We start from the raw sequence: 24,758 nt of genomic DNA on the forward strand, positions 1-24,758 counted from the left end.
TGGAACTTCCGCTTTTCGGAACCCTCCCCCCCTCCGGTGTCACATTTGGCACCTTTCAGGGGGGAGGGGGGTGCAGATACCTGTCTAATACAGGTATTTGCACCCACTTCCGGCATAGACTCCCATGGGAGTCTATGCCTCTTCCTGTCCCTCTGCGCTGTCTCCTGGGAAACACACAGCTCCCAGGAGATAGCGGGGACCAGTTACGATGCGCAGCGCGACTCGCGCATGTGCAGTAGGGAACCGGGAAGTGAAGCCGCAACGCTTCACTTCCTGATTCCCTTACCTAGGATGGCGGTGGCAGCTGCCGAGAACCGAGCGGGTTCTCGGCGTCGCCTGCCGACATCGCTGGACCCTGGGACAGGTAAGTGGCCATTTATTAAACTTCAGCAGCTGCAGTATTTGTAGCTGCTGGCTTTTAATATTTTTTTTTTTTGGCGGTTTAGGTGGACCCCCGCTTTAAGTCTCATCTGTGTAAGCTGAAGCTGGAAATAGCAGCTCCAGCCTCCCTGATTGCCCTGGTCCTGCGTATGCCATTACTGCTGGGAAGAGTAGGCGTGAGCCTTCTTTTCCCCTGTTCTTTGAGGGACAAGTGATAAGGAGGGGTGATATATATGCGATTCCCATACAAAGAATTACGCAACTATAATTCCATAACCTCTGGGTAGAATCTTGAGCTTCACTTGGGGATACATATCTAACTCATCTTGAACAATATTACAAGGGCATATACAGTATCTAACAAAAGTGAGTACACCCCTCACATTTTTGTAAATATTTTATTATATCTTTTCATGTGACAACACTGAAGAAATGACACTTTTCTACAATGTAAAGTAGTGAGTGTACAGCTTGTATAACAGTGTAAATTTGCTGTCCCCTCAAAATAACTCAACACACAGCCATTAAAGTGGATGTAAACCTGAATTTTTTTGGGGGGGGGTTTTTTTAAGTCATAATGTAGAGTATAAGATTTCCTATCATTTGAGCCCAGTCTTGTCCAGCTCTGAGCAATCCATGTTATTGTTCAGTGAGATCAATCTTGACAAACAGAGAAAAACTTTGTGCCCTGAGAATGTGCAGGTTTTTAAGGAGTGCCTTGACTGGAAAAAGGTTGAGAAACTCTGGTCTGAAGTAATACACAGGGATGTTGGTGCATGACTCTGTGGTCCCAGCCTTATTGGTAGTTGCTTTAAAGGATTATTAACTTTATTAACTAATTATTATTAACTAAAGTATAATACCTGCCACAAATGTTTTTTAGTTTTAAGTAGTGTATGAAGGGTTTAGAATAGATAGATAGATAACGGAATGTATTTTATTGGGATTTTATGTGATAGAACAACACAAAGTGGCACATAATTGTAAAGTGGAAAGAAAATGATAAATGGTTTTCACTTTTTTTACAAATATATATCTGAAAAGTGTGGAGTGCATTTGTATTCAGCCCCCCCGAGTCAGTACTTTGTAGAACCACCTTTCGCTGCAATTACAGCTGCAAGTCTTTTTGGGTATGTCTCTACCAGCTTTGCACATCTAGGGAGTGAAATTTTTGCCCATTCTTTTTTGAAAATTAGCTCAAGTTCTGTCAGATTGGAAGGAGAGCGTCTGTGAATAGCAATTTTCAAGTCTTGCCACAGATTCTTAATTAGATTTAGATCTGTAATTTGATTGGGCCATTCTAATGCCCCGTACACACGGTCGGACTTTGTTCGGACATTCCGACAACAAAATCCTAGGATTTTTTCCGACGGATGTTGGCTCAAGCTTGTCTCGCATACACACGGTCACACAAAGTTGTCGGAAAATCCAATCGTTCTAAACGCGGGTGACGTAAAACACGTACGTCGGGACTATAAACGGGGCAGTGGCCAATAGCTTTCATCTCTTTATTTATTCTGAGCATGCGTGGCACTTTGTCTGTCGGATTTGTGTACACACGATCGGAATTTCCGACAACGGATTTTGTTGTCGGAAAATTTTATATCCTGCTCTCAAACTTTGTGTGTCGGAAAATCCGATGGAAAATGTGTGATGGAGCCTACACACGGTCAGAATTTCCGACAACAAGGTCCTATCACACATTTTCCGTCGGAAAATCGGACCGTGTGTATGGGGCATAACACATGAATATGCTTGGATCTAAACCAGGCATGTCCAAAGTCTGGCCCGCTGGCCAATTGGGGCCGTGTTCTGGTTTAATATGGTCCCACTGGATATATATATCTTTTGTGGCCCCCAACGAATCCCAAAGCGCCACACGGTGCTCTGGGATTTGTTGGGGGGGCCACAAAAGATATATACCGTATTTATCGTTCAGTTCTGGCAGCCTTGGAGGGGTCAGGGAGGGGGCGAGACGAGTGCTGTCAGATTACATACAGGAAAATCTCCTGTTTACTCGTCCGCCTCTGTAATAGGAAGTCCCATCTCCTGGGCCGCCATTGAACGACTGTTCTGTCTATCATAGGAGGCGGGACTTTGTATTAAAGAGGCCACCGAGTAAACAGGAGATTTTCCTGTATGTAATCTGTTGGTGCTCGTCCCACTCCCCTCCCTGTCCCCTCCGAGGCTTCAGATGGGCATGGATCAGGCTGCACTGATAGCAGTGGTGAGCTGCATTCATGGCACATGTGAGGCTGCATTCATGGCACTTGTGAGTCTGCATTCATGTCAATGGTGAGGCTGCATTCATGTCAATGGTGAGGCTGCATTCAGGTCAATGGTGAAGCTGCATTCATGTCAATGGTGAGGTTGCATTCAGAGGCTGCATTTATGGCAATGGTGAGGCTTTATTCATGGAAATGGTGAGGCTGCATTCATGTCAATGGTGAGGCTGCATTCAGAGGCTGCATTCATGGTAATGGTGAGGCTGCATTCATGGCAACGTTGAGGCTGCATTCATGCCAATAGTGAGGCTGCTTTCATGGCAATGGTGAGGCTGCTTTCATGACAATGGTGAGGCTTCTTTCATGGCAATGGTGAGGCTGCATTCATGGCACATGTGAGGCTGCATTCATGGCAATGGTGAGGCTGCATTCATGGCGATGGTGAGGCTGCAGATGGGCACTGATTAGGCTGCATTGATTGGCACTGACCCTTATTTTGCTTCACAGTTCTTTATTTAACCACTTCAGCCCCGGACCATTATGCTGCCTAAGGACCAGAGGACTTTTTCCAATTTGGCACTGCGTCGCTTTAACTGCCAATAGCGCGGTCATGCAATGCTGTACCCAAACGAAATTTGCGTCCTTTTCTTCCCACAAATAGAGCTTTCTTTTGATGGTATTTGATCACCCCTGCCGTTTTTATTTTTTGCGCTATAAACGGAAAAAGACCGAAAATTTTGAAAAAAAATGATATTTTCTACTTTTTGTTATAAATAAAATACAATAAACTCAATTTTAGTTATACATTTAGGCCAAAATGTATTCGGCCACATGTCTTTGGTAAAAAAAATGTCAATAAGCGTATATTTATTGGTTTGCGCAAAAGTTATAGCGTCTACAAACTAGGGTACATTTTCTGGAATTTACACAGCTTTTAGTTTATGACTGCCTATGTAATTTCTTGAGGTGCTAAAATGGCAGGGCAGTACAAACCCCCCCCCCAAATGACCCCATTTTGGAAAGTAGACACCCCAAGGAAATTGCTGAGAGGCATGTTGAGCCCATTGAATATTTATTTTTTTTGTCCCAAGTGATTGAATAATGACAAAAAAAAAAAAATTTACAAAAAGTTGTCACTAAATGATATATTGCTCACACAGGCCATGGGCATATGTGGAATTGCACCCCAAAATACATTTAGCTGCTTCTCCTGAGTATGGGGATACCACATGTGTGGGACTTTTTGGGAGCCTAGCTGCGTACGGGGCCCCGAAAACCAATCACTGCCTTCAGGATTTCTAAGGGTGTAAATTTTTTATTTCACTCTTCACTGCCTATCACAGTTTCGAAGGCCATGGAATGCCCAGGTGGCACAAAACCCCCCCAAATGACCCCATTTTGGAAAGTAGACACCCCAAGCTATTTGCTGAGAGGCATGGTGAGTATTTTGCAGCTCTCATTTGTTTTTGAAAATGAAGAAAGACAAGAAAAAACATTTTTTTTTTTCTTTTTTCAATTTTCAAAACTTTGTGACAAAAAGTGAGGTCTGCTAAATACTCATTATACCTCTCAGCAAATAGCTTGGGGTGTCTACTTTCCAAAATGGGGTCATTTGGGGGGGTTTTGTGCCACCTGGGCATTCCATGGCCTCCGAAACTGTGACAGGCAGTGAAGAGTGAAATCAAAAATGTACGCCCTTAGAAAGCCTGAAGGCGGTGCTTGGTTTTCGGGGTCCCGTACGCGGCTAGGCTCCCAAAAAGTCTCACACATGTGGTATCCCCGTACTCAGGAGAAGAAACAGAATGTATTTTGGGGTGTAATTTCACATATTCCCATGGCATGTTTGAGCAATATATCATTTAGTGACAACTTTGTGCAAATAAATAAATAAATAAATAAATTTGTCTCTTTCCCGCAACTTGTGTCACAATATAAAATATTCCATGGACTCGACATGACTCTCAGCAAATAGCTTGGGGTATCTACTTTCCAAAATGGGGTCATTTGGGGGGGTTTGAACTGTCCTGGCATTTTATGCACAACATTTAGAAGCTTATGTCACACATCACCCACTCTTCTAACCACTTGAAGACAAAGCCCTTTCTGACACTTTTTGTTTACATGAAAAAATTATTTTTTTTTTGCAAGAAAATTACTTTGAACCCCCAAACATTATATATTTTTTTAAAGCAAATGCCCTACAGATTAAAATGGTGGGTGTTTCATTTTTTTTTTTCACACAGTATTTGCGCAGCGATTTTTCAAACGCATTTTTTTTGGGAAAAAACACACTTTTTAAAATTTTAATGCACTAAAACACACTATATTGCCCAAATGTTTGATGAAATAAAAAAGATGATCTTAGGCCGAGTACATGGATACCAAACATGACATGCTTTAAAATTGCGCACAAACGTGCAGTGGCGACAAACTAAATACATTTTTAAAAGCCTTTAAAAGCCTTTACAGGTTACCACTTTAGATTTACAGAGGAGGTCTACTGCTAAAATTACTGCCCTCGATCTGACATTCGCGGTGACACCTCACATGCATGGTGCAATTGCTGTTTACATTTGTCGCCTTTGCGCGAGAGCAGGGGGGGACAGGGGTCCTTTTTTTTTTTTCTTTATTATTTTTTTGCTTTTTTATCTTATTTTTAAACTGTTCCTTTCATTTTTTTTTAATCATTTTTATTGTTATCTCTGGGAATGTAAATATCCCTTATGATAGCAATAGGTAGTGACAGGTACTCTTTTTTGAAAAAATTGGGGTCTATTAGACCCTAGATCTCTCCTCTGCCCTCAAAGCATCTGACCACACCAAGATCGGTGTGATAAAATGCTTTCCCAATTTCCCAATGGCGCTGTTTACATCCGGCCAAATCTAAGTCATGAAATGCTCGTAGCTTCCGGTTTCTTAGGCCATAGAGATGTTTGGAGCCACTCTGGTCTCTGATCAGCTCTATGGTCAGCTGGCTGAATCACCGGCTGCATTCTCAGGTTCCCTGTTGAGACAGGAGAGCCAAAGAAAAACACGGAAGACAGTGGGGGGCATTCCCTCCCACTGCTTGTAAAAGCAGTCTAGAGGCTAATTAGCCGCTAGGATTGCTTTTACATGAAAGCCGACCTCTGGCTGAAAAGAATGATACCAAGACGATACCTAAACCTGCAGGCATCATTCTGGTATAACCACTCAAAGTCGTGAATGGCGTACCTGAAGACAAAAAAATGGTTAACAATAAAACACAGTAAACGGTAAAGTATAAAAAAATTGCATACCTGAAAAGCAAACATGATAAAACATAATAACAATAAAACATTGCAGAAAAGAATACAGTAAAAAAGAGCAGAACAATAGAGAGAGAATAGAGAGAGAGAGAACAATAAAACGACAACTATTTTTTTTATTTTATATATTTTTTTTTTTTTACACTTTTTTTTGTAACTAACTTTTATAACTGTAACCGGTTCCAGGTTCGGGTCTTTCAAAATGCTATGGCATCTTGGGAGACCCTGTGAAAGTGTGCCTAGTCTGTGCAATGCTGTACCCTACGCTAATACTCAACTAGTGAATGGTAGCGTTCAAAACATTCACCAATGCAAAGACCAGGATTGTCAGGACAGGAGGGACAATAATAGCGAGTGTCACGCCTATATCCACGCTTGCTGCAGACACGACATCTTTTTTGGGGGGGTTCGTTGGGTAGGGGTACTCGGGAGGACATAAAGAAAATGCCTCTCATGCAGCCGACTGCATTTGGTAGGGGATGTGAATGGGGGAAGTACGGGCGCTGCAGAAGTGGTGGGTTCCCAATTAGGATCGGCGAATGCAGCAGGAAGGGCACTATGGGCACGACAGGCCTGTTTGTCTTCTTCTTGGTGGCAGCGGGACACTACTTGTGCTTGCCACCTCACCAACTTGAACTGCACTTATGGGACTCGCCACGTCACCAAGTGTTACTGCAGTGCTGGTTTGACTATGACCGGGGTGTACTAGGCCGCTGGTGCTTGCCAGTTCACCAAAACGCTACCCAAAAAACTGTTAGCGATCGCAGGGATCAGGCCTGACTCTGCAAACGCTACAGTAATGCGTTTAGTGTTTTGTAAGTGACAGTGATCGATCGATACTGCACTTGGGTGGGCAGGGCCGGGCAGAGGGGCAAAACGCAGGTGCTAGCAGGTATCTGGGCTGATCCCGCTAACACTGCGTTTTTGGGAACCCTAAACTGCTGGGGACGCTAGTATAGATCTGATCGGATCAGATATTGATCCGTTCAGATACCTTACCACTAAGGGAGGCGTATGCTGCGTGCGTGGGTGTTAGCGGTACTGACGCTAACCTGACGCTGCCTGGGGCTGGTGCTTGCCAGTTCACCAAAACGCTACCAAAAAAACTGTTAGCAATCGCAGGGATCAGGCCTGACTCTGCAGACGCTGCAGTTATGCGATTAGTGTTTTGTAAGTGACAGTGATCGATCGATACTGCACTTGGGTGGGCTGGGCTGGGCCGGGCGGGGGGGCAGAACGCAGGTGCTAGCAGGTATCTGGGCTGATCCCGCTAACACTGCGTTTTTTGGAACCCTAAACTGCTGGGGACGCTAGTATAGATCTGATCAGATCAGATAGTAATCCATACAGATACTATACCACTAAGGGAGGCGTATGCTGCGTGTGTGGGTGTTAGCGGTACTGGCGCTAATGTGACGCTGCCTGGGGCGACGCATATCACCGCCGGTCGATCAGGGGGCTAAACCTTTATTCGGTAATAAATGGTGGGTGCCCTGACACTATAAAAAATAAATGAACTAACCAGCGTCACCCATAACAGTTATACGGTGATCAGTGGTGAAAGGGTTAACTAGGGGCAATCAAGGGGTTAAAACATTTATAAGATAGTATATGGGGGTCCCTGTCGCTATAAAACGCTGACGGCGAACCTAAATATTTACGTCCCTAACTAGCGTCACCAGTGACACTAATACAGCGATCAGAAAAATGATCGCTTAGCGACACTGGTGACGGGGGTGATCTAGGGGTTAAAACTTTATTAGGGGGGGTTAGGGGGGTACCCTAGACCTAAAGGGGGCTAATACTCACTGCCCTAACACACTAATGCCCCGTACACACGGTCGGTAATAAATGGCGGGTGCCCTGACACTATAAAAAATAAACAAACTAACCAGCGTCACCCATAACAGTTATACGGTGATCAGTGGTGAAAGGGTTAACTAGGGGGCAATCAAGGGGTTAAAACATTTATAAGATTACACTAATGCCCCGTGCACACGGTCGGACTTTGTTCGGACATTCCGACAACAAAATCCTAGGATTTTTTTCTGACGGATGTTGGCTCAAACTTGTCTTGCATACACACGGTCACACAAAGTTGTCGGAAAATCTGATCGTTCTGAACGTGGTGGCGTAAAACACGTACGTCGGGACTATAAACGGGGCAGTGGCCAATAGCTTTCGTCTCTTTATTTATTCTGCGCATGCGTGGCACTTTGTGCGTCGGATTTGTGTACACACGATCGGAATTTCCGACAACGGATTTTGTTGTCAGAAAATTTTATATCCTGCTCTCAAACTTTGTGTGTTGGAAAATCCGATGGGAAATGTGTGATGGAGCCTACACACGGTCGGAAATTCCAACAACAAGGTCCTATCACACATTTTCCGTCGGAAAATCCGACCGTGTGTACGGGGCATAACTGCCACAAACTGACACCAATGCAGTAATCGTTCCGCCGCAACGGAAACTGCCGAGCCGAGGAGAGATGACATCACATCCCCTGCCTGTGTGTACTACACACAGGCAGGGGAGGATTCTCATTGGCTGGGAGCGACGAGAGATGAGGGGGAGGCCATCCGATCGTGGCCCCCCCCTCGCGATCGCTCCCAGCCAATGAGAATCCTCCCCTGCCTGTGTGTAGTACACACAGGCAGGGGATGTGATGTCATCTCTCCTCGGCTCTGCAGTTTCCGTTGCGGCGGAACGATTACTGCATTGGTGTCAGTTTGTGACAGTTATGCCCCGTACACATGGTCGGATTTTCCGACAAGGCTGCACTGACAAGGCTGCACTGGGGCAAAGCTGCACTGACAAGGCTGCACTGACAAGGCTGCACTGGGGCAAAGCTGCACTGACAAGGCTGCAGATGGACACGATAACGCTGCATTGATGGGCATTTAAATGTAAGTTTTTTTTCCTTAAACTTCCCTCCTAAAAGTTTTTTTCCTTAAAATTCCCTCCTAAACTTGGGGCGCGTGTTATACGCCGATAAATACGGTAATTTTAATGGTTCAAAGAATGTCAGGCAAAATGGTCGGCCCTCACGCATGTTCACTTCATCAAATCTGGCCCTCTTTGAAAAAAGTTTGGACACCCCTGATCTAAACTATTCCATTGTAGCTCTGGCTGTATGTTTAGGGTCGCTGTCCTGCTGAAATGTGAACCTCTACCCCAGTCTCATGTCTTTTGAAGACTATAACAGGTTTTCTTCTAAGATTGTCCTGTATTTGGCTCCATCCATCTTCCCATCAACTCTGACCAGCTTTCCTGTCCCTGCTGGAGAAAAGCATCCCCACAACATGATGCTACGACCACCATGTTTCACGATGGGGATGGTGTGTTCAGGGTGATGGGCAGTGTTATTTTTCTGCCACACATAGCGTTTTGCTTTTAGGCCAAAAAGTTCAATTTTGGTCTCATCTGACCATAGCACTTTCTTCCACATGTTTGCTGTGTCCCCTATATGGCTTCTCGCAAACCTGCAAATGGACTTCTTATGGCTTTCTTTCAACAATGACTTTCTTCTTGCCACTCTACCATAAAGGCCAGATTTGCTTAGTGCACGACTAATAGTTGTCCTGTGGTCATTGGAGTTGATTTGCTAAAGGCAAAAAGACTGTGCAGTTGCTCTCTGCAAGTGCAGTTGTTCTAAAGCTTAATAAATGAGGTTAGGCTCCACTTTGCAAAGACTACCCAATCACGTGCAAGGAAAATAAAAAAACTGCATTTTTGCTTGAACATGATTGGGTGATGGATGTCAGCAGATCTTCTGCTCATTTACTAAGCTCTGGAGCAAGTGCACAGTCTTTTTGCCTTTAGTAAATCACCCCCATAGTCTTCTACCTGAGCTGTGGATCTCTGCAGCTCCTCCAGAGTCACCATGGGCCTCTTGGCTGCTTCTCTGATTAATGCTCTCCTTGCCCGGCCTGTCAGTTTAGGTGGACGGCCATGTCTTGGTGGTAGGTTTGCAGTTGTGCCATACTCTTTCCATTTTCGGATGATGGATTGAACAGTGCTCCGTGAGATGTTCAAAGCTTGGGATATTTTTTTTATACCTAACCCTGCTTTCAAATTCTCCACAACTTTATCCCTGACCTGTCTGGTGTGTTCCTTGGCCTTCACAATACTGTTTGTTCACTAAGGTTCTCTAACAAACCTCTGAGGGCTTCACAGAACAGCTGTTTTTATACTGAGATTAAATTACACACAGGTGGGCTCTATTTACTAATTAGTGACTTCTGAAGGCAATTGGTTCCACTAGATTTTAGTTAGGTGTATCAGAGTAAAGGGGCCTGAATACAAATCCATGCCACACTTTTCAGATATTTATTTGTAAACAATTTATAATTTTCCTTCAACTTTACAATTATGTCCTGCTTTGTGTTGGTCTATCACATAAAATCCCAATAAAACACATTTACGTTTTTGGTTGTAACATGACAAAATTTGGAAAATTTCAAGGGGTATAAATACTTTTTCAAGACACTGTAGATAGATTCCCACCAGCACAGCTCATCTTTGTGAGCAAAAGCTGTTCCTGCCTTTAGTTTTAAGTAGAGTAGGAAAGGGTTAACCCTCCTGTACTTTCCTTTAATCAATAATGCTCTTTACCCTGAGCAGCATTGTTAATTGGAGCGTTGTGTAGATGGAACGTCATGCCGCTGCAATCTCGGGGTGCACGGTTGGGCTTTCCAGTGTGCTGACACAGGGCAGATTTTTTTGTACTAAACAAACATGTAATAGAAATTTTTAAAAAAATCATATTTTTTTACTTGTTTTGCAGCCACAAACAACGTGTAGCTCGGCAAAGCAGTAAAGCAGAGCATGAGCATGTAAAGAAGAAATATGGCTGCCCCTACGTAAACTGAAATAAACACAGAAACTACGTTCTTTTAAAACATTATTAATTAGGTTATTTACATCAAGCTTATCACTTTTACTTGTTTGACTATAAGCAGTGAGGTCCATACATTTTACCTTTACTGCCCAGTGTTATATCTTGCATTTAGGAACGAGATGAAGCTGTCCTAGCCAAGAGAAATGCTGAGAGAGAAAAAGAAATTCTTCAAGAAAGACTGAAGGATAACCATAAAGAATGGGGGAGCCTGCGCCAGGAACTGATGGAGAAGGAGCAGAAGATAAATGATCTGGACAGGACTCTGCAAACCTCCGGCTATGAAGCTAAAGCTGCTCACAGCCTGCACCAGAGTTTCATAAGTCAGCTGGCCACCATCCTGGGCAATGGATTTACAACTGTGCCGAGAACTGAGGAAGCTGTGAAGGAGCGGATCCAGGAAATCTGCCGCAGTGAGCACACATGGAAGTCTGTGAGTGAGATGTACTGAACTGTAATATATGAATAATAGGTGGAAAAGTTACAGCTAAACTCTAGACAGATTAAAACACCAATTCTTGCAGGTGTATTTATATATATATATAAAAAAAAAAACCTTAACGTGGAATACCAGGCTACACCTATCTAATCTTTAAAATGCTCTACCCCCTGCTCCTAACACCTATGCTAACTAACCTCTGTAGGAAAGATGTATATACTTACCTATTTTCAGGCTACTCTGGTCCAGTCATGTGATCACACTCAGTCAGAAACAGCTGCAGTAGAGTGGAGGAAGCGCTGCCAACGGATGGGCTATAGAAGCCTATGGGTGACATCACCACTCCCAGGCATTAAAACGGTTGTCGAGCGCTCTCTCCTTTTCAGTAGCCCAGAGTGGCCCAAAAATTGGTAAGTATATGTTGTATATCAGTGGCGGCATATCCATAAAGGGCGCAGGGGCGCCCCCCCCTAATCCATGCGCCTGGACCCTAATCTACATGCTGGGTGCAGGATGAAATGGGGTTCTTTTTTTAGAAGCACATGATTAGAGCCTGAGGCTCTAATTGGCTTCAAAAAAGGGTGGGCTCAGGGCAATATGGTTGGTAACTAGGCAAGCATAAAATAGATTAATAATGGTGTAGCACTACCCCCGCAGGAGCCGCTGGTTTATTTTGGGTCCTCTGCTTTTGTCCAGCCCTAGGTGGGCCCAAACCTCACTGACCCCACCAATATACCTTTCTGTAAACGTTAATAGACACACAAGAACTAGGCTCACAACTCAAGTTAAAGTCAACCAGCATGACCATATTACTGTATTGAGTGTACAATCCGCTTCACAGGGTCCCTTGCATGGATTTTGAATTCCAGCATATTCTGTGAACCCAACTGCATAAGAAGTAGCTTTCCATATGAGATAAATTGCCCCAAGTGACCAAACAAAAGTAACAATTGAGATCCACTATATCACTTGAGCTCTCAGATAAAGGAGGCTAGGTTTAGGCCTGAGTGCGAGGATTTAAAGTTATGCACAGGTCTGCCCTCATGGTAAAGGTGTCTGACTATAGTCCTTAACGTGATTCTTCTGCCGACTAAGTTGGGGCCCTTGAAGACATTGATGTGCAAGGAAAGAAGGATATGTCTGTAGACTGGGTGGTACAGTACTACACCTCAGAAATTAGTTTGAGTAATGGAGAGGAATCTCTGAATATAGTTGAGTACTCAGATGGAGGCAGGCACAATTTCAGCATAAAAAGTAGCAAGACCACCTCAAGTGCAGCAGTGAGCAGTAGTAAAGTTTAATCTACTTGGTGCTGGAACTATACTGCCAGAGTGCATTTATGGTGGCGATGCTAGTTCTACGCTGACTGGGTATGTACTGTCCAAAAGAAAAGGAGGATGGTAGCAGAGGGAGCAGGGAACAAAGGGGGCTTGCAGAATTATTAATTACAGGAGGGGCAGCCCTTTGAAAGACTCTTCTGATGGCTATATTTGGGTGCAGGTGCTGTGATGAGGGCAGTGCTGCGCTGCCCCTGGATGTCCTAACACCCAGTCTCAGGCTCGGATCTCCACTGGTGTGGTCTCCTGTTGGCAGGTGAATATCCAGACAGAGGTGCTATCTATCTAACTCCCTCAGAGCCAAGAGGAGGAAATTTCCCATGCATTTTAATAAAAATAATGTCTTCACTCCCCCTACTGCACAGTGGCTATAGGGATCTGTAATGTAAGGAGTCTTATATGGCTTCCGTCTTAAACAACAATTCTGTGCAAAAATTTTAGACAGGTGTGAAGTAAGAATGCGTTAAAAAATATATATTTTAATTATTTGTAGCGCCCACCTACTAAATAAAAGTGTGTGCTAAATAGTTAGTGAGGGTTAGTGTTAGGTGAAAATTCCAGGCATTACCCTGTTTGGTTTAAGCCCGGTTGGGTTTATTTTGGTGGGGAGAAATGACAGAGTAGAATTGAGGGTGTGACCACCTGTATTCTGTTGAGAGTGATGCCAATTAGTTGTATGGGTCACCCAGAACCAATCATTAATTTGAATGGGCAGGGGCTTTCAGGCCTATATAAACTGTGGGTCACATGCTCAAGGGAGTCTGGCTGATGGGAAAAGAATGGCAGAGGAAGACAGTATGTAGAAGCTGGTGCAGTTTAAGAGCTTTCCCCTCCGGGGAGGGGAAAGTGCCTTAACAGGAGGAGAAATGGAGGAGATAACAGTAGGAATCTGCAACATCTAACAGGAGGAGGCTGCTACTACCAACAGAAGAAGGACTGGGAGAGGACCCTCTATGGCAAGCATGGACGGTTGCTCAGAAGTACATGTGAGTGTAAACCCAGGGGAACAGTAATTCCAAAGACTGAGGGTGTTAAGGAGCTGACCGTGGAGTCTTAAATAGTTATCACCTGTGAGAAATCCTAACAGTCAGTCTAAGAACTCTATTCAGAGTATTGTTCTTAGGGCTTAAATTTGGAAATGCTGGGGAAGTAGTAGTAAACAGGAGGGAGAAGATTTGCAGACCATTACAGGAACCAAGTTTATGAAGGCAGCTCATATTTCTGGAGGATCTACTCACATTCTTTATGCTATGCGTCAATGGAAAGAATAAAGTTCATGTTTGTTTGTTTAAGACTGTCTGCGGTGTCATCAGTGCAAGGAAGGGGGGTAATAGAACCACACTGGCGAAAAGGAAAGAACTAATTAGCAGCTCCTACGGGGGTAGTGCGCTTCATTTATTTTTATCAATTTACAAAATGCAAAGTGAGCGAACAGAAAAAAAATCTAAATCAAAGCAATATTTGGTGTGATACCCAGTATCAATTCTTCTAGGTACACTTACACATTTGTTTTAGAAGGAACTGGGCGGATAGGTTGTTCCAAACATCTTGGAGAACTAACCACAGATCTTCTGTGGATGTAGGCTGCCTCAAATCATTCTGTCTGCACATGTAATCCCAGACAGACTTGACGATGTTGAGATCAGGGCTCTGTGGGGGCCAAACCATCACTTCCAGGACTCCTTGTTCTTCTTTACACTGAAGATGATTCTTAATGACATTGGCTGTATGTTTGGGGTCGTTGTCCTGCTGAGGAATACATTTGGGGCCAATCCCATGCTTACCAGAAGGTATGGCTTGATGGATAAGTACTGTATCTGCCTGTGTTTCTCAGCGTTGAGGACACCATTGATTGGGGAACATTGAGGACTGTAGAAACAGTGGTTGGCCAAGGAAACTTACTGCAGCAGATGAAAGACACATCATGCTTACTTCCCTTCTACATCAGAAGTCCAGCAGTGTCATCAGCACAGAACTGGTGTAAACCAGTGAGACCCAGGTACATGCATCTACTGTCCGGAGAGGTCTGGGCAGAATTGGTCTTTATGGAAGAATTGCTGCCAAAAAGTCATACTTCCGACGTGGAAACAAGCCTAAGTGACTCAACTGTGCACGAAAATGTAGGAACTGGGGTGCAGAAAAATGGCAGCAGGTGCTCTGGACTGATGAGTCAAAATGCGAAATTTTTGGCTGTAGCTGGAGGCAGTTTGTTCACTGAAGGTCTGGAGAGCGCTACAGTGAGTGTCTGCAGGAAACAGTAAAGCATGGTTGAGGTTCCTAGCAAGTTTTGGGCTGCATTTCCACGAATGGAGTTGGAGATTTGGTCATGATCTATGTAGTCTTCAATGCTGAGAAATACAGGCCCCCAATTTATTCTGCAGCAGGACAACGACCACAAACATATAACCAATGTAATTTAAAACTATTATCAGCGTAAAATAAAACAAGGAGTCCTGGAAGTAATGGGTTGCCCCCCACAGAGCCCAAGACATGAAGAGACAGAAGGATTTGAGGCCGCCTACATCCACAGAAGATCTGTTTGCAACTGTACCTAGAAGAATTGATGCTGTTTTGAGGGCAAAGGGTGGTAACACCAAATATTGATTTGATTTGGATTTCTCTTCTGTTCATTTACTTTCCATTTTTTTAACTGATAAAAAATTGATAAAAAAAAAAAAAAAAAAAAACTATTAACCTTCTATTTCTGTAAGCAGAAAAGCATTTTTTCAAACCTGCCTAAAACCTTTGCACAGTACTATATATATACACTACAGCCATAACATTATGACCACTGACAGGTAAAGTGAATAACATTGATTATCTTGTGACAACGACATCTGAAAGTCAGTGGGCTATATTAGACAGCAAGCGAACATGTTTTCCCAAAAGGTGATGTGTTGAAAGCAGGAAAAATTGGCACACAAGTGCCAAATTGTACTGGCTAGACGACTGGGTTAGAGCAACTCCAAACCTGTAGCCAGTGACGGCTGGTGAGGTTTTAGGATGGTGGGGCGACAGACCCTGCCCTTCCTTTTTGATCCCTCCCACTTATCATAAGCTCCACCCCTTATATAATCCACCCACTCCATCCCCTGTATTCCACTTGCTTCCACCCATGGTGTCAGGAGTATACATCTCAGCATCACAGGACAGAATATACAGCCCCAGAATCAAAGGACAGAGTATACAGCTCAGCATCACAGGACAGAGTATATAGCTCAGCCTCACAGATCAGGGTATATAGCTCAGCCTCACAGATCAGGGTATATAGCTCAGCCTCACAGATCAGGGTATATAGCTCAGCCTCACAGATCAGGGTATATAGCTCAGCCTCACAGATCAGGGTATATAGCTCAGCCTCACAGTTCAGGGTATATAGCTCAGCATTACAAATCAGGGTATATAGCTCAGCATTATAGATCAGGGTATATAGCTCAGCATTACAGATCAGGGTATATAGCTCAGCATTACAGATCAGGGTATATACAGTAGCTCAGCATTACAGATCAGGGTATACAGCTCAGCATTACAGATCAGGGTATACAGCTCAGCATTACAGATCAGGGTTTATAGCTCAGCATTACAGATCAGGTGTGTAGCGCAGCCTCACAGATCAGGGTATGCAGGTATACATCATCTGTCCTGTATACAGCTAGCTATATACACCCACATTCCTTCCTGTATATAGAGACCTTCCTCCATCATCACTGACTGCAGATATACATCATCTGTCCTGTATACAGCTATATATATAGTAGCAGGACAGATGATGTACAGTATATTAGCAGTCATTGATGATGGAGGAAGGTCTCTATATACAGGAAGGAAGAAGGTGGGTGTATATAGCTGTATAAACTACACAGGACAGATGTACTCACAATTTGTGTATATTATCTGTGTAGTGTATACAGCTATATATACACACATCCAGGAAGACTAACAAGTGACACCTCCTGATTGACCCTTAGTAGTCAGTACATGGCAGAAATCCCCAAAATGTATTTGCAGCCAGCAAGACATGATGTGGCAGTGGCACACTTACTGACACCCTGATGCTCCAGTCCAGCCGCGCGATCACTCAGTCATCCACCCTGGCCTGGGCCTAGTCTGCACTGAGTGGAGAATGACTGAGAGCAGAGAAGTGTGTGCGGAGTGGAGGGATGGCTGCGGATGTCAGTGTCAGAGCAGAGAGAGAGAGACTGAGTGAAGAGTGAAGACTGACTGAGCCTGAGGCCCGCAGCGTAGACATTTACCGTTAGCTGGAATCACAGAGGCACCACTCAGGCCTTCCTTAATCCACCACGCACAGTCCACAGCACAGTGAGTGGTGGCCGGGAAACCGGAAGTGACGCCGCGGTGCCACAAAAAGCACCGTCCTCCAGTCCTCGCCAATCAAAAACAGCACAGGAGCCAAAGGGACAAATCATTGTAGAAGTGGGAGTGTTTGCGGGTGCATCTCTTGCGTCCCGAACACTACCTAAACATAGACGAATCAGCTTCCCAGTTACAATCAGCTGATTGCAAGGTGTAAAAGCGTCCCATAGACAGCTGTGTGTCTGGCACCTGGACACACTTAAAGGACCACTTTTTTTTAATGACTAGCTTGGAGGGGGGGCACCTGTGCACCCCCTATTGAAGGGCCGCCACTGCCTGTAGCTCTTGTGGGATGTTCCTGGTCTGCAGTGGTCAGGGCTGACCAAGGAAGGAAAACTGGTGAACCAGCAACAGAGTCATGGTCAGTCAAGGCTCATTGATGCATGTATACACTGCAGCATCTTACAAAAGTGAGTACACCCCTTACATTTTTGTAAATATTTTATTATATCTTTTCATGTGACAACACTGAAGAAATGACACTTTGCCACAATGTAAAGTAGTGAGTGTACAGCTTGTATAATAGTCTAAATTATTTTGTGTGGCCACCATTATTTTCCAACACTGCCTTAACCCTCTTGGACATAGTTCACCAGAGCTTCACAGGTTGCCACTGGAGTCCTCTTCCACTCCTCCATGATGACATCACAGAGCTGGTGGATGTTAGAGACCTTGCACTCCTCCACCTCCCGTTTGAGGATGCCCCACAGATGCTCAATAGGGTTTAGGTCTGGAGACATGCTTGGCCAGTCCATCACCTTTACCCTCAGCTTCTTTAGCAAGGCAGTGGTCGTCTTGGAGGTGTGTTTGGGGTAGTTATGTTGGAATATTGCCCTGCAGCCCAGTCTCCAAAGGGAGGGGATCATGCTCTGCATCAGTATGTCACAGTACATGTTGGCATTCATGGTTCCCTCAATGAACTGTAGCTCCCCCGCGCCGGCAGCACTCATGCAGACCCAGACCATGACACTCTCACCACCATGCTTGACTGTAGGAAAGACACACTTGTACAGTCTTTGTACTCCTCACCTGGTTGCCGCCACACACGCTTGACACCATCTGAACCAAATACGTTTATCTTGGTCTCATCAGACAATAGGACATGGTTCCAGTAATCCATGTCCTTAGTCTGCTTCTCTTCAGCAAACTGTTTGCAGGCTTTCTTGTGCATCATCTTTAGAAGAGGCTTCCTTCTGGGATGACAGCCATGCAGACCAATTTGATGCAGTGTGCGGCATATTGTCTGAGCACTGACAGGCTAACCCCCCCACCCCTTTAACCTCTGCAGCCATGCTGGCAGCACTCATATGTATATTTCCCAAAGACAACCTCTGGATATGATGCTGAGCACGTGCACGCAACTTCTTTGGTCGACCATGGCGAGGCCTGTTCTGAGTGGAACCTGTCCTATTAAACTGCTGTATGGTCTTGGCCACCATGCTACAGCTCAGTTTCAGGGTCTTGGCAATCTTCTTATAGCCTAGGCCAGTGATGGTGAACCTTGGCACCCCAGATGTTTTGGAACTACATTTCCCATGATGCTCATGCACTCTGCAGTGTAGTTGAGCATCATGGGAAATGTAGTTCCAAAACATCTGGGGTGCCAAGGTTCGCCATCACTGGCCTAGGCCATCTTTATGTAGAGCAAAAAAAAAATTTTCAGATCCTCAGATTTCTTTGCCATGAGGTGCCATGTTGAACTTCCAGTGACCAGTATGAGAGAGTGAGAGCAATACCACCAAATTTAACACACCTGCTCCCCATTCACACCTGAGACCTTGTAACGAGTCACATTACACCGGGGAGGGAAAATGGCTAATTGGGCCCAATTTGGACATTTTCACTTAGGGGTGTACTCACTTTTGTTGCCAGCGGTTTAGACATTAATGGCTGTGTGTTGAGTTATTTTGAGGGGACAGCAAATTTACACTGTTATACAAGCTGTACACTCACTACTTTACATTGTAGCAAAGTATCATTTCTTTCTTTCTATCATTTGTCTGAGATACTGTATGTAAAGTGCTGTGAAAAGTTGTTGGTACTATTTAAATACCTTTGATAAATAAAATAAGGAATTACCAGAGCAATTTCTTCATGATGGATTTAAATACTCTGGGAGGAATTTAGTAAGGCTTAAACGCCAAACCAATGGTGTAATCTGACCCTGTTATCCTGTGCACTAAAATTATTTAATCTGAGAGATGTACCAGTTTCTATTTACAGAGCATGGCATACGCTAAATTAAAGTGATTGTAAAGCTTGAATTATTTTGTCATTAATATAACAAACATGTAATACTTACCTGCTCTGTGCAATGGTTTTGCACAGAGCAGCCTGGCTCCTCCCTTCCGTCGGCTTGTTATGAGGGAACCCGAGCCAAGCCACTGCTCTGTGTGTCCATTCACACATGGAGCCGCGGGTCAGCCCCGCCCCTTCTGTCTCCTGATTGGTTCGCTGGCTGTGATTTACAGCTGCAGGAGCCAATCAGGAGTGCGAGTCCCCGTGGGATGCAAGGCTCTTGTGGACATCGCTGGATCGAGAGGGGTATTAGGGGGGCTGGGAGGGCTGCTGCACACAGAAGTTTTTTTACCTTCATGCATGGAGGTAAAAAACCTTGTGTCTTTACAACTTCTTTAAGCCAATGCTCCACTGTTCCAAATCTGATAGTTATAATATATACACCAAGGAAGCAGTGGTGTAAATATTAAGACAAGCTAAAGCTTGGGCATCATCATGTTTGAAATGTGTTGTCATAATTTTATCTCTTATGTGCTAGACAAATGTAGCTGTATTTCTTCACATCTTTTAAACATCAAATTAAACATCTAAAGCAGAGCAAGAAATCTTAAAATGGTATTAAAGCCAAAACTAAAAATGTAATATATTGCAGCTTACTAATCCTCAGACGTGGAGGCTGCATTCGTTTTCTGTTTTTAGGCTATTTCCCTCTTCGTTTTCACCTGCTGATCCAGCCAGTTACCCCTGTCAGCATACACTAGCACAGCGGGGGAGGTCACTGCACCAATATTTCTTGTGTTGATATAGCGATCTGTCAGTTTTTATCTTTTTAGTTCAACCCAGCGTCTTGAACAAAAAAAATAACGTGCAGCGCGTATCGGGCTTTGATTCGTTTTAAATAACCACTCTCAGTAGACCCTACCAGATATGAAGCAACTAGCTTTGTTGGAAGAGCTTCTTTAATGTTTACTGTTGGCCTATACATGCATACTTATATAAACTTACATTCATACAGACATGTGAGGAGCTTCAACAGAAGATCAACAAGCTCAGCAAGCAACTCGAGCAACAACGGGATTTGTACCAAGAGGTCATGGCAAAGTCCTACAAATCTGAGCAATGGCTTCAGGAACAGCAGGATTCCATGAAGCATTTACAAGGCAAGCTGGCCTCAGAAGAGATGATTAAAGATGGTTTTAACACTGAGAGAAAAAGGGTAAGTGATTACATTTCTAACATTTTTGTATTATTCAGCACTAGGTTGTTCTACAAAACCTAAAAGTATAGTGTATTTCTAGTAGGGAAAATCTTCTGAACTTCTGTTTTTAGGTCTCTCTAAGAGAACCCCAGATTAATATTAGGCTCAACAGAGGGTTCTAATCCTTCCCCCCAATCAAACTAAACAAAAAAACTTTGGTTTGGGCATACACTTTCCATTATTCTATATTATGGAAACTTCAAATGCTCTTCAACATAACCAGAAACCAGAGCCGGAAACAATGGCTGGAGATTCTCAAAAGTAGAGTCATCAAAAAGCATAAGAAGCCAAGGGGTGACACCTTATAGCAAGCTCCACTTATGGACACTTCCAGGGTTGTCCAACCTTTTCACCTCCCTGGGCCACAATGGAAGAAGAGGAATTGTCTTGGGCCACGCATAAAATACACTCGCTCATCCAGGTCTTAATGGACCTTGCTTTGTGCACTGGTGCACAGTCATGTTGGAACAGGAAGGGGCCGTCCCCAAACTGTTCCCACAAAGATGGGAGCAAGAAATTTTTCAAAATGTCTTGGTATGCTGACGCCTTAAGAGTTCCCTTCACTGGAACTAAGGGGCCCAGCCCAACCCCTGAAAAACACCCCCGCACCATAATCCCCCCTCCACCAAATCATTTGGACCAGTGCACAAAGCAAGGTCCATAAAGACATGGATGAGCGAGTTTGGGGTGGAGGAACTTGACGGGCCTACACAGAGTCCTGACCTCAACCCCATAGAAAAGCTTTGGTATGAATTAGAGTGGAGACTGTGAGCCAAGCCTTTTTGTCCACATCAGCGCCTGACCTCACAAATGTGCTTCTGGAAGAATGGTCGAACATACCCATAGACATACTCCTAAACCTTGTGGACAGCCTTCCCAGAAGGGTTGAAGCGGTTATAGCTGCAAAGGGTGGGACAACTCAATATTGAATCCTACGGACTAAGACTGCGATGCCATTAAAAGTTCATGTGCGTGTAAAGGCAGGCGTCCCAATACTTTTGGTAATACAGTGTATGTTTGATCTTGCACTAAGCAATACAAAGTGCATAAATGCATAACCAAAATCACCCTACTTATTCTTTTTTATTTATTAACATGAAACTGAAAGGTAGTTACTGAAAATGAGAAATTGTTTATTTTTTAAAATAAATATATACAGCACTGAGCAATTACAATGCTTTTAAACATCCCCCAAAGTTTTAATCCACTTTCACAAAATATCTTCCATCCACTCCTTTCCCCTCTTAAAGTGATTTTATCTGTGAATTGGTGTATCATTTTTCAGCAGTATTTCTTACATCAAAATTATAATGACTTCTCAAAATGATACTCAAGAAAATAGATTTTTAAAAGGGCCTTTAATGAAAGCAGTTAAATAATAGACTCAAGTCTTGCATATTTTTAATGTTTTAATTTCATGTATTACATTTTGTAGTTAACTTCCTGTTCAATATTATGCACATAAGAATATCGGTACTGTAGAACTGAAATATGTAATAGTTTCTACAAAAAAAAGCCTGTATTATTGCATCTCTTATGTGGAAGTTTAACCCACTCAGCTCTTAAAATGTGGGTTTTACAAAAACTTCCACTGACTTAAATTTGCTTTTACTTTCTACTTACAATTTAAAATGTATGTAAATTCCAACAATTATTTATTTTTTATTTACTCAGTTTAGTCTAGTGAATATACCATTGAAAGTGTGTTATATCTGTTCAATAAGTGCAAATGATGTCTGTTGATCCTGCCAGAACTTCAGTGCTGCATTCTGTAGGCTTTTCTCAAGCAGACAGCCATGCGTATTTCAACTATGTGAATTGTGAACTACAGAACACCACCACTGGGGGAGAAGGTCTGTAATCCTTTCCTCCTATAGGGTGACAACACTGGTAACCCATGAACCATACAGTACAGTAAGTGAACGTGGTGACCCTAGGATAGGAAGTGTGTTAGTGGCTGGTTTACCGATAGATAATAAAGGACAAAAAAAAGCCTGGCAAAAGATATCAAATGCCACCAACATGTCTGATGACTAATAATCTACAATATATTACATTGTTGTTCTTGGGCTGAAATAAACTTAGTGCTGTTTAAAGTGTTTGTAACCCTAAAAAAAAATAGAAAGAAAAAAAAATCCTGTGTGATGGCGCGTTTAAAGCACATGAGCGTGAAACACATCGTCACAGCAACAGACGAGCTTGCGTTCCACACTGGTTAACGGCATCCATCTTCCACTTTCCATTCCCTGTTGGTGCCGCAAAGTTAATTCCTCGGCTCGGCTCCCGAACGGTTCACACCACCTCGCAGCGACTGGAAGTGACACCTCCACAAGCAGTGATAGGGGATCCCTCGGCTCGGTTCCCTGGCCGTGTAATACCATCTCGTAGTGACTAGCAGTGACACCTTCAAGGCACGCGGATGCTCCCCGGTTCAGGGACCATCAGGGCCATCAGGGACCCACCCTGGACCAGGCTTCCATCCCTCACTGCATGCCCAATCGGCTGGTCTTTTGAATGACATTAACCCCTCAACACCCATATTAACCAGTGTGGTATCGTTGGCTTATTTTATCCTTTTTATTTATCATCTTTTTTCATTGGAGAAATAAACATGTTCTTATTCATGGCATGATTGACTCTTGCGGTTCTCCTGCTTGATTATTCAGTCCATTGAGCGTTGTCCACTCGTACTCTGAATAGACAAGCTCTCTGCTTATCAACCTCTAAGTTCCCTACCCGACACAAATTTTCAGCTGCTGTTATCTTGTGTGTCAGAGAACTTGTCAGAAGGGACCCTGCTGATAACAGTGGAATGGAGCAGCAGAAAGACACGTCATGTAGAGCTTTGGAGAGAGATAAGTAAACACTACAGATATATGTGCTTAGGTCAAATTTCAAGAATAGGGTTTACAACCACTTTAAAGTTGAATGTTACCCATAACAAAAATAATGTTCTTCAGCAAGAAACAAATTTTCCACATTAATAATTATGCTACCAAAATTAGTGTGTGCTGTAAATATCCTCCAGCATTATCCCTGTTTCTTCTTGCTGGATGGTGCCATTTTGCTGAAGCCCAGAGCCCCTGAGCTACAGCAAATCTTTAGGCTGTCAGCAGATCGGCCTCTTCAAATTAGGCACAGTGCCTAAAAATAGAGAGCAACTGACTGGTGTAGCCATGGTGTTGGCACTACTGACAACAATCCGCCAAATCACCCTGCTGCCAGACCCCCATATATCACCTCTGAGACAATGAGCAGTACTTTTGTTGTGTTTATTGCGGGATACAACTTGGTTGGGGTAAAGGAAGATATGGGATGCCCATAGCACTTATTGAATTGTCATCACATTTGTAGAACATTGATCAGCAGCTTTAGCCCTGAAAATGATGCACTTCTAACATTCACAGTCTGTTCTCCTGCATATCTCCACTGCAGACTATTGCTCCTCTTCCTCTTTTGCACTGACTCCTGCAGAGTATCCCTACCTCGATCTCCTCTTGTACAAATCCTTTGCTGCAAAACTGTTATGATACCTGTGTCATCACTTCTAGTAAGACAAAAAGGGATCACTCTGAATAACCTCTGGCTGTACTTTTTTACTGTAATAAAGTCTCTTGAATGGTGTTGCTTCAGCAAATCAATAAGCCAGAGGCATACAATACCTCTCCCCAGTGGCTCCGTGAGTTTGGTAGCTACACAGTCTTTTGGATGGTATTAAAAGACAAAATAAACCACAAAAAATTACCGCGCTACTCTTAAAGATGTGCTACTAATAATTAGTAGGATATTTCAAGCTGCAGTCCTAAAGTGAGGCGTGCACACATATATACAAAGAAAAATCAAAAAAAGACTGCGCTAAAAAGAGAACACATAATTGACAACATATATGATTATGTAGATAATAAAAAATTCAATCAATCAGGTGATCAAACCAAATATTGTGAGTATAAACAATACAGTAAAAATGAATTATCAATGTAGTAAACCAAGTATAACACAAAATTGTAATATTGAAAACAAATGTGTCAAATGGCAAAAAGTATCCAAAAGTATAGTGGAAATGTTCGAAGGGAATTAGTCCTTAGAGCCAAAGCAGATAGAATAGGTGATCCTACGGTTAAACACCCAGCACCCAGTGAGAAATCCTCCACCTTAATAGATGTACGCTTACCAGAGGTAAGCTGGATAACAGCTTATCTGTGGACATCCACACAGGGGACACAACTCCTTAGATCTCCTCACACGGAAGGGGCAGACAGGAACTTTCTTTCAGCAAACCTCAAACAGCATGCCAGGGGGACCCAGAAGAATAAAAAATTCC

The 24,758-nt window shown here is 43.5% G+C and overlaps 1 protein-coding gene across 1 annotated transcript in view; it reads left to right on the forward strand.

Moving 5' to 3' along the window:
- Positions 1-24,758, forward strand: part of LOC141117474 (coiled-coil domain-containing protein 170-like) — a 103,818-nt gene that overhangs the window by 59,581 nt on the left and 19,479 nt on the right. The window contains exons 8-9 of the mRNA XM_073610362.1: positions 10,907-11,224; positions 20,195-20,395. Of these exons, the coding sequence (XP_073466463.1) occupies positions 10,907-11,224; positions 20,195-20,395 (519 nt within the window). The remainder of the gene's footprint in view (positions 1-10,906; positions 11,225-20,194; positions 20,396-24,758) is intronic.

The sequence above is a fragment of the Aquarana catesbeiana genome, linkage group LG13 (assembly GCF_042186555.1).
Source record: "Aquarana catesbeiana isolate 2022-GZ linkage group LG13, ASM4218655v1, whole genome shotgun sequence".
In the NCBI taxonomy this organism is placed as follows: Eukaryota; Metazoa; Chordata; class Amphibia; order Anura; family Ranidae; genus Aquarana; species Aquarana catesbeiana.